The sequence below is a fragment of the Triplophysa dalaica genome, chromosome 25, assembly GCF_015846415.1.
Source record: "Triplophysa dalaica isolate WHDGS20190420 chromosome 25, ASM1584641v1, whole genome shotgun sequence".
Lineage (NCBI taxonomy): Eukaryota > Metazoa > Chordata > Actinopteri > Cypriniformes > Nemacheilidae > Triplophysa > Triplophysa dalaica.
The window spans coordinates 14,662,684-14,677,308 of NC_079566.1; the positions used below are offsets into that span (position 1 = coordinate 14,662,684).

Below are 14,625 nucleotides of genomic sequence, written 5' to 3' on the forward strand. Positions count from 1 at the left end.
TAAGCTTTTTATTGGTTTCCTTTAAAGATTGTCTCAATGCAACCATTGATATTTTAATGCTCAGGGAATTCAAATCTGCTCTTAGGGGAAAACCCTTTTAAAAATCTCCCTTTAGAAGAGCTGTGTGGTTTCTTCACAAAAGAATCAAACGTCACTGCACAGAGGCTTCGTCATCTCCGATCAAATGTCAGCTTTTACTTTAAGTCATTTCATTCGGTGAAAGTGTGATGTTCTCCTCACGTGACCTGTGATCTGAGGATTATTTGATACATGCGACAATACTGTTAACAAAGAGTACAGAAGCTTTAGGTTTGTAAGATGATACAATCGTAGACTCAAATATAAGACCGGTAAATCGTGTAAAATGATAAGTGTGCGTGTCAGTGTTCTATTGAAATTGCCATTACGTCCAGTAAACCAGTTCTGTGATTCTGAAAAACAACTTCATTCTTCAAAAATCAAAAGGCTGCATTAGGCTGCAAACAAAGACATGCGTTCATGAATCTGAGAGTTTAAACTTAGGCCTGCTGTGGGATATTTTCTTATTGAGTACAGATCTTTAGCTTTATATATTATAATACATTTAATGTGTGTGTAATTTTAATGATATATAGATAGATAGACAGACAGACAGACAGACAGACAGAGAGAGAGAGAGAGAGAGAGAGAGAGAGAGAGAGAGAGAGAGATAGATAGATAGATAGATAGATAGATAGATAGATAGATAGATAGATAGATAGATAGATAGAATAGATAGATAGATAGATAGATAGATAGATAGATAGATAGATAGATAGATAGATAGATAGATAGATTGACAGACAGACAGACAGACAGACAGACAGACAGACAGAGAGAGAGAGAGAGAGAGAGAGAGAGAGAGAGAGAGATAGATAGATAGATAGATAGATAGATAGATAGATAGATAGATAGATAGATAGATAGATAGATAGATAGATAGATAGATAGATAGATAGATAGATAGATAGATAGATAGATAGATTCTGCAGTCAAAAAGTCATTGAAACCGTATGCAATAATTATGTCTTGTTATATATCGCGTTGTATTATTTGTATATGTAGGCTAAATATTAATAAATATATTTCAACATGAAATTATATAAATATAAAAAATACACAAAAGAATAAATATACTTATATTCTAAATAATATTGTATTATGTTAACAAAATGTAAAATTAAACTTAAAAAAAATATATATATAACTCAAACAACATATACATTAAAGCTATATCAATAACAAATAAATATGGACCACTTTGCATGATGTAAACACATACACTTGTATCCATCCTCACATATGTAATTAAATCTTAAATATATTTGTTTAACATTTTAAATAGGTTATAATTGTTCTGTTTGTGTCACTTTCTTCTGGACCAGCGTTGTTTAGGTCACCCGACTCTATATATCATAAATATCCTCTTTTATTTAATATTTTCATTCATAAACTCCATTATATGTCGTAATTTAAATTTACCCGTCCACCTCCCTTTAAGAGCACTGCGCCTTTAAGAGCCAGGCTGAAGCGCCGGTGCGAGTGTATGTGTGTGTGCTTGTGCGTGTCGGCCGTACCCATCATGGCCTCTGAGCAGCAGCTGGTCAGACCGATCAGACGGACCCAGCCCGTCAGACACCGGCACCGGTGAAGAGGCTCCATGTGTCCCTCATCATCTCCATCATCGTCGGTCAGATATCTGAGCAGAAGGGCTGCGCTCCGCAAGCCCGGTGCCAGCATGGATAAGGATGACACCATTAATCTGTCCGTGCAGCGGGTCCTCAGTCTCTTGGTCCAGGGCACGGTACCGACCTTAAAGGACTTCACAGGTACGTGCACACGAGATCGGGTTCGAAAGGCTTCATGTGTGTCCGCGCACGCACGCCTCCCCAAACCGGTCAGTCTATTGTACCGGCGGACACGCGCGCAGCTTTGCGCATCCGATGTGAACAAGGTCACATTACTGTACGCTGATCATTTACGACACATATGTATGTTTTATCAATGAGCTATAAAGGTACAGTGATGGAGTCAGACAACTGTGTGCTTTGATATATGCTTGTATGTGATGAATCTATATTCCCATGATATTGCCATCATGGTTGTGTACTGTAGTATGATCACAGTGCATGTCCAGAGACAAAGAGATTTTAACATGGTGTGGTGATTAAATGACATGATAATACCATGGCATGTCAGTAGTTTACATGATGATAGTGTTTGAAAGTTGTAAATGCCACGGTCCTATAGCTATCACTATAACACTATATGGATTTTATCTGCCACGACTGAAATGTAAAGTGTTACCTTGTATAGTAGATCCCTGCAAGCTAATTCAAGGATTTTGTGGTTGAACAAATGACGCCGACATGTTCAGATGACTCTGCGGAACTTGTATGCTTAGAAATCAATAGTGCATTAATACATTTACACCCGGTGTGAAACTTTAAGCGTGTCATGAATGAATCTTTGGTTAATCTTGAGTCCCAGAATCCTCTCTGCTGGCTTGTGCAGTAGACATGCACTTATTACACGTGGCACATGATGCTGTTGTCTGCATCTTCTCTTGAGCATTTTGCACTTTTGGCACCTATGCGCTTGCTCTCTTAACTTGACAGTCACACTTGAGTTAAAACCTCGACATGAGCTCTGCGTGTCAACCATCGGTTGAAAAACTGTCCCGTGTGTAACAAAGACCAGTTTAGACTATTTGATTTGATTGATAAGTACTGGACAAGCAGGTCATGGCTGGTCAGTGGATGTTCCTTGAAGACGCTGGTGTAAAACATAAGACACGCCCGTCTTCCCCTTCAGAGATTTTGCTAGATTATAATTGATGTTTTCTCACGGACATCTTGTACATAAACACATAAAGCAGTGGGGAGCTTGTTGTGCCAGAATTTGTGCGAGGAATTATTCATACAAACACACAAAATCTGTCATCCATAATGTACCACTGTGTCATTCCAAGCATGTATGCTGTTAGTTTTTCTGTAAAACACACCAAAGGATGAATTTTTATGCTGTTTTTTTTCACACAAATACATACTGACCACAAAAAACACTCTGAAATTTTAACACAATCTCGTGTCTATTCCTAACTTTTTTACAAGGTGGTTCACTAGTATACATTTATATAATCTCATTATATCTCTTACTACAATCTGTTTTGGGCAGTGATGGTTAGGTTCAGGGGCGGGGCTTCATTGTAGCTTTTTTCTATTGATCATAGATTTATACTTTGTAGATTCATACAAAATAGGCTTGGAACTTCAGTAAGATCAAACTGGAAAATCTATCGACTTTACATTGAATGTGCCGTATGCAAAATGTTCAAAAGCTATTGTTTGGCAAACAGAACAAAATCCAAGACAATATTCTCTAAAATGGTGTATTGCCAGGTTACGCCTGGTTTGATGTGACTGACACATTACTGAACCTCAGTAAACTGAACTTTCCATTGTTTTCTGTTTTTCACACAAACCTAGTGAGGCTTCACGAGACTTTGGATAGATCACACAACACATTAGTTTCCACAAAAATGATAAAATTGTATTCTTTCAAAAACTGATAAAAGAGCTGATATTTCCTATGGAAATAGAAAATCCATCACTTCAGAAGCTTCAGTCAGTGAAAGAAACGGCTGTGTTCTCTCTGTCTGTGCTGAATAAAAGCTGCAGGTGCACAGAGAGCAAACACAGATTGTGACACATAGGTTGAGAGTTCATTGGTCGTTTTATCATTTCCTGTTTTGGTCAGTGAAACTAACTTATGTAGTCATTTCATTTCCCTCAGCCAGCAAAGCAAGCTTAAGATTCAACAGTGTTATCTAGAAACTTTAGTGTTGTGGAGATGAAAGTGGACGATTTTGACATCTATGTATAGGGCCTGAAATATTTAAATGCTTAATTGCTTAAAATAATAATAGAAACTGTAGAGAGCATGTTGCGTGGTTAAAGATCATTCATGTGTGTGGCAGAATTTAGCGGGAGGAATTACAGTACATATAAAAGCATTTAGATGTCAAACCGTGGAGGAAGGGCTTTAACAATTATTAAATGATCGTGTCATCGGATTATTAGACTATAATCGCTGTTTTTGCAACAATCACAACTATTCGGTTATAATGGAAATTATTCGACTACAATCGCAAATATTCGTCTATAACCGCAAGCATTCGTCAGTAACCATAAACGGGCATCTACAACCGCAATTAGCCAGCCATAGCCGCAACCATTCGACTATAACCACAATTATTTCGGCTACAATCTATTTATTCACCTATAGCCACAAGTATTTGCCTATAGTCTCAAGCATTCGGCTAAAATCGCAATTATTCGACATAATAACAATGATTGTTAATCCTTAGAAAACAGGGCTTATCTTGGCCATTTTACATCCACCATACTTGTTATGTTCCAATAACAGTTCTTCATCATTTGAGTTATATCAAATTTGGATAAAAGTGTCTGCTAAATGACTAAATGTAAAAATCAGATTTGTATTTTTTGTGTTTGAGTTTTATTCAAGTGATTCCAGGTTTGCTGCTTCTACACAGCTAGACGACATTATCCTCGTATCTCAGATTTCTCTGGTAAGGTAATTCAATAGGGAATTGAGTTATTTACAGAATTTTCACATTTCTTGATGTATCTTTATTGGATTTATTGAATAAAATAATTATTATTAATCGTTTTAATTGTCAGAGCCTTTAAGCAGACAATTAATCGGCATAATTGCAATTATTAAATAGGCACTTAATCAAAGTTTCATAATCGTGACAGCCCTACGTGGAGGTCCTACAGAATCTTAAAGTCAACACGCACTAGATATAAAACACTTGAAATTATAATGAAGTATTCTTATATCATATAACTTACAAATATACTTGCAAAGAACTAAAAGTATACTTTAATAAACTAAAAGTTGGAGCAATGTAGACCCAAGTAGCACTGCTAAAGTACTATTTCAAGTATACTACTTGTACATTAGTATTAGTATACTTGCTATATACTTGGACTTTCCTTAAGAATAAATGAGATGTGTGCTTTATAAGTCATCACAGGGACAGCTCTCACAGTGTGGAAATAGATGAAGCTGCAGTTATCTCTGTATGCTGTGGTGGAGCTTCCTGTGTGGAGTAAAAACAACAAGCAACACTTTCACATGCACTACATGACAGCAGCTCTTCAGACCACATAAACATGTCTTCTGTGTTTGTTTGTTTGCTGATGGCATTTAGGGCTTTCACGATTGATTATCTAATAAATCATTGCGATTATGACGATTAATTGTCTCTTTGTGGATTTTGACAATTATGACTATTAATTGTCTGTTTTAGGGCTTTGACATTTAATTCTCATACATTTTTGATTCAGCTTTGAAACGATCATATTTTTCTGAATATAAGACAATGTTTTACTTTCTCTTAAAAAGATATATTTAATACATTTAAGGTCTAAGCTTTAACATGTCAATAATACAAAAATGTGTAAAGCGAATGAGTGAATTGAAGCCACCATTAAAATACTAACAGTCATAGAAAAAGAAGTTTTTTTTTTCTGACGAGCGAGACTACAACAAAATTTGACTTCCATGTCGATGAAATTGTGGTAGTGTAGTTTTCATATTGAGATCAGCTTTTTTTGATGGTATATGCATTAAAACATTTTTTAAGAGATTGCTGGAACATTTTACCAGTATTATTATACTTAAGTTACAATATATACACTAAAATATGCAGGCACTACAGCTCCCCCTTGTGTCTTCTAGAGATGTGCAATAAATGTAATGAATCTGTTCTAAAACCATTGGGATGAGACGATTATTTAATAATCTGACAGCTGTATTGGCTATCTCTTTTGCTTCTTGTGTTCATGCTGGTTATTCATGAAGTCAGATGGTAAAGATAGGTTTGTTTATTTGTACGTTTGTTAAATTAGAATTAGAGAAGTTCAGTTCTTGAATAGTGTGTGTGTCGTGTCAGTTTTAGTCTTTGTGAATGTGTCGATTCAACAGCCACAAAAAAGAGGCCTTTCGTAACCTTGGAAACTGCCATGTTAACATGCGATGTTTGACGAGGCCTTTCACTAACACAACTCTTTAAATTAAGCCCCTCCTCTGTTTTCATTTCACACACAATGTACACACAAACCTCGTATGAGACCTGGCGCGTTTGCTGTTTGGTGGTCACTACTTTGTATTTTTGTGATGTTGGTGATCCTTTTTGTCACTTTTGTCACACTTGGATCCTTGTGCTTCAGTGTGTTTGTCTTCTTTGTTTCAAGTCACTGTTTTTCTAGATCCAGAGAAACAGGAAGAGAAACTAAAGTTCTCTCACTTCTGTCTGTGCTCAAGTCTCTGTTACTGACTCTCTGTGCTGAAAGGTCTTTATGTATCTCTGCGTTTAATGTCTTGCTCAATATCTCTTTTCTACTTCATGTCCTCCACTGTCTCTTTTTCTGTATTTGTCTCAGTGGTTAAGTGTCTCTATCTCAATATTGAAGTCTTTCTCAGTTACTTTGTCTCAGTCTGTGCGATCTCTATACTGAAAATTCTCCCTGTTACTGTATCTCTGTGCGGAAGTGTCTCTCAGTTACAGTATCTCTATGTTACTGTATGTCTGTGCTGAAGTCTCTCGGAGTTACTGTGTCTCTGTTCTGTATTGTCTCTGTACTGAAGTTACTCTCTGTTACTGTCTCATATCCGTGCTGAAGTTTCTCTCAGTTACAGTATCTCTGTGCTACAGTGTATCTGTGCTGAAGTGTCTATGAGTTACTCTGTTTCTGTTCTGTATTATCTCCATACAGAGGCTTCTCTCTGTTACTTTGTCTCTGTGATACAGAATATCTGTGCTGAAGTTTATCTCAGTTACAGTATCTCTATGTTACTGTATGTCTGTGCTGAAGTCTCTAGGAGTTACTGTGTGTCTGTTCTGTATTGTCTCTGTACTGAAGTTTCTCTCTGTTACTGTGTCTCATATCCGTGCTGAAGTTTCTCTCAGTTACAGTATCTCTGTGCTACAGTGTATCTGTGCTGAAGTGTCTATGAGTTACTCTGTTTCTGTTCTGTATTATCTCCGTACTGAAGTTTCTCTTGTAACTGTGTCTCTGTGCTACAGCATATCTGTCCTGAAGTATATCTGAGTGACTGTGTCTATGTTCTGTATTATCCCCGTACTGTAGTTTCTCACAGTTACTATATCTCTGTGCGCAGAAAACAAGTGTATCTCTGTGCTACAGTGTGCCTGTGCCAAGTCTTGCATGTTTTGGCTGAGACCATAGGCAATAGAATCACTCATAATAACTGCAGTGGTGCTCCTGGCACAGTGTGGCTCTTCTATCAGGGCCCTTTGTGTTGTTGGGCTCAGTGTACTGATAACACAGTTTGATGGATGTCTCTCTCTCTGCTATTCACCCGTCACAATCACATATTTGTGTGTCTGTGTGTGCGTGCGTTCTAGCAAGCGGGCGTGTGTGTTGTTTACAGACTTCTAGCACAAAAGCTTTTGTGTCTGGACATTACGTCTCACTTAGCATGTGAGTGGCAGCTTATGGTTTAATCAATACATTGTGTGTTTGTTTGTCTTTTTTGTGTCCACACACTAATTTACACAGAAGCATTGCTTGAAACTACTTGACCAGACCTTCGATATTTATATTATCGTTGTCATGTTTTGTACAGGTATCACATGCTAGTATATTTCCCATATAATATCTTTCTTTTCACATTAAAGGGGAAGCGCTTTCATCAGCACTATACTGTATGTGCAAGTATGCAGTTGGTTATTTGATACAAGCCTTTTAACTTGTAAAATTGCAGCTGTCAGCAGATTTCCCCTCATGAGCGCACGATTTCTTAAGTATTTATGGTTTGCATGCAGATGCATTTCACAAAGTTCATGACAACAGCAGTTTGATAAGCGGTTTCCCAAGAGGCTCTGCAATAGTCTGGAATCTTCTAGAGCCGTCTTGAGCTGATTCCTTGTGAAATTATTACCAAAATTGTTGGGATATTTAAAAGAGATTATTTGTTTAACAATTTACAAATTAAATAATAATTTTCTGTGTGAAAGTTTGGTCTTTTTCAGGAGACGTTCCTCACAAATCTGTTCCTCTTTGATTTAAAAAACAGAACTTCTTTAAAAAAGAAGAACAGAAGAACATGTTCATCTCGTACATAAAGCTTACTGTTGTGTTGTGTTCTCTTTAAAACAGCTGAAGCTATGACAGCTCTCTCCTGTCTTTGTTTTTCCCTGCAGAAATGTGGTACTGTGTGTTTCTCTGGTGTCTCTTCTCGTCTCTCTTCGTCTACGGTGCTGTGGGTCTGCTAATGTGCGTGACGCTGCAGCGTCATAAGAGAGGGCGCTTCATCACGGTGGTCCTCATCAGCGTGGGTTTCCTCGCATCCCTCACTGGAGGGGTCATCACCAGTCAGTCAACATCTACTTCTGCTTTCCATTAACAATAACATCTGCATATAAACCCAGAGCCAAAACTCACCTCCTTTACTTTACTCACATCTGAAATCACATACTACATTAATGAATATAAATGCTCCTATTTATTAACTGTCAATATATTAAATCATTTAATGTATCATCCAAATGAGTTGCTTTTCAGGAAAAATAAGATTGCTGTACTATTCTGTGTCATCAAAGTTAACAAGCACTTTTTAATACTTCTTATTGGCTAGAAATTTGCAGAACACCATGACAAAGAAAAAGCGTGACTAATAACAATGATTTATGGCAAAAATAACAAAATATGAAGATACAAGGTTTCACATTTGACAATATATGTAATAATACATAGTTTATATTTAAAAAAAATTATAAAACATAAATGAGGCTTTTAATATATTGAAATACTTGGTTCCACGAATGGAAATGTGTTACTTAATGTATGGATAAAAGCGCTTTGGATAAAAGCTTCTGCTAAATGACTAAATGTAATATATTGCTTTATATTTTCACATGTATTCTCATATATTTTTGTTTTGGAAGGGTTAACCTATGATGTATTATCAACAACCAACAAAATAATTGAAACAAGTATGCTTAAAGAAGTATACCTTGAGAAATACACTTGAAAAACACTGGAAAACTGCGAACTGGTTGGTTCTTTCCGAGTATGAATGTTTTGAAATTGGTGACTTTGTAGCTACTGAAGATTTATGGGATAGAACAGCTCAGCAGAAGCACGAGAGCATCTGGGTAACTAAACGGATAGTGTTTTTGCATACTCAGGTTTCGGAAACACAAGTCATTCTGCATGTTTGTTAACATGTCCTTGATGTTACTGTGCACTTTTTATCTTTATCTGCTGATGAAGCCAAGGTTACGTCAATATGGTCTTTAAAGGAGTTCGCTTTCAAAATAAATGTTCATGATAATTTACTCACCCCAGGTCATCCAAGATGTTTATGTATTTGTTTCATTAGTTGAAAAGAAGTGAAGGTTTCGATGAAATTTTTTTCCATATAGTGACTTCAATGGACTCCAAACGGTTGAAGGTCAAAATGACAGTCATTAAAAAAAAAATGTATATGATTTATAAAGTGAAGTCATGAACGCGCATCGCAGAACAGAGCAAGGCAAGCATTTGTGTTTATAAAGCATATACTTTTTTTTTTAAATGACCGATCGTTTCTTTATATAAGACCTTTATCATCGTCTGGTATCATTAGAAGCCCTTTGAAGCTGCACTGAAACTGTCATTTTGACCTTCAACCGTTTGGAGTCCATTGAAGTCCACTATAGGGAGAAAAATCCTGGATCGTTTTCATCAAAAACCTTCATTTCTTTACGACTAAAGAAACAAATACAGAAACATCTTGGATGACATAGGGGAGAGTAGAGTATATTGAACACTTATTTTAAAAGTGCACTACTCCTTTAAATATAGATCATCAATATCATACTTTTGGAACATGTGCTACAGGAAGACTACTGTGTCGTGCTGCTTGTGTTTGTGAGAGATTAGATATTAAAAAACAGGAGCATCTTTAAAAATCCGGATACATCGGTTACATTAGAACCAAAAAACTTCCATAAAAATTTGCAATTGGCTCTTTTTTCTCTCTCTGATGTGTATATATATATCAGATAGACATGAAGATGAATTGACCTCTTTACTTTCTCAACTCTGGGAGTGATGTTATGATTCATCAGTGCATGTTATTTCAAAAGATGCATGTGTGTGATGTCATTGTTTGTGATGTCGTTTCTCAGGTGCGGCCGTGGCAGGTGTGTATCGTGTGGCGGGAAAAGGCATGACTCCATTAGAAGCTCTGGTGTTTGGCATGGGCCAGACGGCGTTCACCGTCGTCATTTCATTCTCACGAATACTCGCCACGCTCTGAACGGACAGACTGGCACACGGATACAGCCAATCAGCTCACAGAAGAGGAGACAGTGGGTGTGGCTGGGGTGAGTGGCCTTTGGAACGGTGAGACGGATGAGCCGCTGTATAAACTCTGTGGAAAGGCGTCGATCGGTTCAGATCAACTCGATGCAAAATCAGCGTAAGAGCTGTGCACAAGCCTTTGTCAGAATCTCAATCAACGTGCCAATTGCCTTGACGGTGAACTACGATGACTCTTTACACGTCTTGAACATTTGTTGTTTTTGCACTCGGATCTCTGCAGCTTTATGCCGATGAAGCCGTAATGCAGTAAAGTGGAAACAAACTGCGACCGTGATCACGCCATAATCTGTCTCTCTTTCATATTCCCTTTTCTTTCACGCTCTCCCACACGAGCTGAGCGGTCGGAAACATTCCTGTTTGTGTGCAAAGATTTTCTCTCTGTTATCACATCACCATTTCTTCCACTTTGCACATTTTACATGTTGTTGGAAGGTGCTTCAATGCTCTAAAAGTATACTAAGATGTTAAGGAGAAATCTGAATTGATCCATAATGGAACAAATCCTTTTTCAAACGGAAACGATTAACACTGATATTTAGATTTCTCTAAGGCATTGATTGTTCGATGTCATCCGTCGGTTTGGATTATATCATGGGTACGTTCATCCTGTAGATGTTGAAAACTATACTCTTGTCCTTGTAAATGACTAGTCTTATGTATAATCCACTTTATCCAGCATTACTGTGGCAATACTATCCCAGCCCATATACAGAGACTCTAAACCTTAGGCCTTAAAAGACGAGACAAACTCTCGTGCGTTGAGTGTATGTGAGAATTCATCCTGAACTGATTCAACACACTTTGAAAGACTATTGAGGAGTTGAATCGTAAGGCGATCCTCTTTCCCTCGGGTTTCCTCTGCCGCACGCCACACGGCTGCATTAAAAACATGGTGATGTTGGGGTACATAAATGTATTGTGCTTGAAAGTTCGGATGCAGGAGTTCTACTAAGGCCATGAGGAAACAAATGGATTTTTGGCTGTTGATTGGATGTGTGAAAACTGCAGATCGCACGTGTGATATTGTAGGATGCCTTCCATAAGATTCCCAGTATATGCAGCAAATGTGTCAATATTTGAAGATATTGGTTGAACAATGTGAAATATGTTTTACCTCACACTTGCCACTGGCATGTTCACAGCAAATAATGTTTTATTTTGCGTATTTTATGCTGTGGTGAAGTGATGTGAAAGACCATTTGAGATTCTGAACTTAAAGGAATGTCACCCAAAAAATGGTCCCCGATGACTTTCCATAGTAATAATGAAATGTACTTCAAGTCAATGGGGATCATTTTGGGGTGAACTATCCTTTAATCATTTGTGAAAAAAGTGTATTTTATATTTATTTTATTTAAAACATCTTTTATTTCTGGTAGCACTTTCTATGAGGTCGTTTAGTTTTAGTCTTATACCGTATATATACTGTATATATACACTTCATATATTTACAGGCCAAATCTATCATTTTTTTCATTATGTTGAAAAGTTGATTTCATAACCATTTGCAACTAAATTATTATGCTGTCAAGTATTACTTTTAAAGTATTTAAAAAAACCTGCATTTTCAAATGGTGTTACAAAACCGCTTCGAACCGATGCCAAATTCTTTCTTTTTGTATGAAGCGGTACAAAAAACGCATTATTCATATAGATCTTATTTTCTACAAAAATCCTTTATATTTTCATATATGTTAAATGTCTATTAACATTTATTCCTTTCGTGATCATTGTGTCAAAGCAAATAACATCTGCAGGTCGCTTCAACACATTGTGTGGTATGAAAGAAGTGATGTCTGATGTCACAGATACTCACAAGATTTCTTTGTTTAAGCCAAAGTATTCTTTATCACTTCAGCTTTAGTACTTTTTAATTGAATGTTTTTTTTTAACCCGATCGTTTGACTTTTGTATTTTGCAAACTTCTTAGCACTGATTCATGAACCCGTTTTAAGACTCACAGAAACAAGCTTGAGGCTGTTTCTTCTTTTGTTGTTACTGTGAAAGATTTTCTGATTTTATGTTGTAATTTAAGGTATGTATGAGGACATGGGATGATAATTTCATTCAGATGCAACTAGAATTTTGCGTCAATTTGAGATGAGCCCAGCAGAGGGCGCCAGTGTACTGTGAATGAGCGTTTATTGCAGATCAAACGATTGTAGTTTTGGTCTGCACCCTTTATTATTATCTAATTATTTTATTGAGTCATGTTGAGAGAGTCATTATTTTGTTTATTTATATTTAAAGTTTTAGTTTTTTATTTATAGTACTTCTCAGTACTGTTGGTTTTACTAGGCTGTGCCTCAAATTGCATTGAACCATTCCATTTATAGTATAATTTGGCAGTATATAGGCCTATACAGTGGACATTATGGGAGTTTTTTGCATGTATTGAATACCCAGATGATCACCATACATTTACCAAAAGGTGCTGTATATCTAGTGTACACTATACAGTGTGCTCATCCATCATACAGTGCAGTACGTCTGACAAACCGCAAAAAAATAATGCATTTTACAACTCATTAAATGAAAAAAAGCCAGATTAAATAAAAAACAATCATGCTTAAATACAAAATAGTGAATGTTTCCAAGAAATATTATTGGTACATTTTTTCATATACACAATTAATTGACAGTATACAATTAATATTGTTCAGTAAATGATACACTAGTATTTAATCCAAAATGTAGCCACAAACATTTCAATAACGTCTTTTTGCACATTTATACCATTGAAAATAATGTTTTCCTTTAATAGGCTAATATGTTTTGATGACTTTCAAGGTAGGAGGAAATCTGACATGAATTGTTAAAGGAAGAAAACATTTCGGCACACAGGCCTGTATACTGGGATGTAGATGCTGGTTGTGTATACAGTATATAGAGTTTCTTTCTTCAACAATTTTTTTGTATACTTGCTCTTTTCAAGCACCTTATTAATAAGGGAAGTTGCCGAGACCAGAATAACATCAGATTAACTACAACACACATCAATATAAAAAATACACTTTATAATTAATTTCAACACAAGTTCAAATTGAAATAAAAATAGCAAAAATGGAGAAAGAAGGAAACCTATGACCCTATAATGTGTGTCCAGCATGGTTTGTGTTTGAATGAATGAGTTTCTAATGAAGAAACTCAAGCTCTTGGTTTCTTGTTTTGTCATAAATATAAGGTTTGTGTACATGTTAGAGTCGTGTTACAGCATGCCGTCAGTGTTGTTTGGTTGTGTGTATTTTAACTATCATCAAATGTTTCACTTTTGAGATTTGATGATTATTTGATATGCCATTTATTTTTTAAATTTAGAAAGATGTTTTTAAGTGCTTTTATTATTGCTGCCTTTGATACTCTGTATGATTTTTTGAAAACATTTATTTTGTTATATTATGTTGTTGAAGAAACGGAAAGATTCGCTTTTGTTGGTCTGCACATTTTAAGGGCCATGAAACTAACAGCTGCTCTGGGGTGGACGGCCAATCAGATTCACATCTGCTGTGATTCCTTGAGAACTTTCCTTGAGAAAAGTAGTTTTATTTTCAAATGTAAATGTGCCATAAATGGTTGGATTGAGGATTGGAGGATTCAATCAGTTTCCTGTTTATAATGGTTTCAGATCTCTGGAAATACTTGAGACGGAGAATATTGAGAATATTGCAATACACAGAGATCCATGATACCGAACACATCCCAGACTCACACTTGTGTTTCCTTGTTAACATACTGTAGGCCTACAATGATTTCACAAAGTCACAAACAGCTCCCCAGCGATTGCATGCGAAAATGCAGCTCCGCTCGGACTGGAAATGGCTTGTGTAAATAGTGTACAATATCTTCTTTTTTATTTTTTTATCTGCAGACATCTGTGCTTTTCAGCAGATCTATTTCTGTACAAATGTTCCTCTGTAAAAACAAACACCTGCAGTCGGTTGAAATAAAAACATTTGCAGTAAAAGTAACCTTGTGGTCTCTTGTCACTGAAATAAGAAGACTGTTTTTTAAAGAATAAATGGTACAGGAATGAATACAAATCATATAAATAATATACATTTTTGTGAATGACTTAAGATCACGTTACAAAGAATCAAATCAAAAGTTATGTTTGAAAAGTTGTAAAAGAATTCACACATTAATCAAAACAACATAAAACATAAAAGCATATACACTTTTA

General features: G+C 36.2%; 1 protein-coding gene across 1 annotated transcript; it reads left to right on the top strand.

Annotated features, from left to right (window-relative positions):
* The first annotated feature begins 1,590 nt into the window (after positions 1–1,590).
* tmem170b (transmembrane protein 170B) lies at positions 1,591–14,413 on the top strand. Its single transcript, XM_056742122.1, has 3 exons — positions 1,591–1,847; positions 8,279–8,449; positions 10,250–14,413. Exons 1-3 carry the CDS (start codon positions 1,679–1,681, stop codon positions 10,378–10,380), a joined length of 471 nt encoding a protein of 156 aa, XP_056598100.1. The 5' UTR covers positions 1,591–1,678; the 3' UTR covers positions 10,381–14,413.
* The last annotated feature ends 212 nt before the right edge of the window (positions 14,414–14,625 follow it).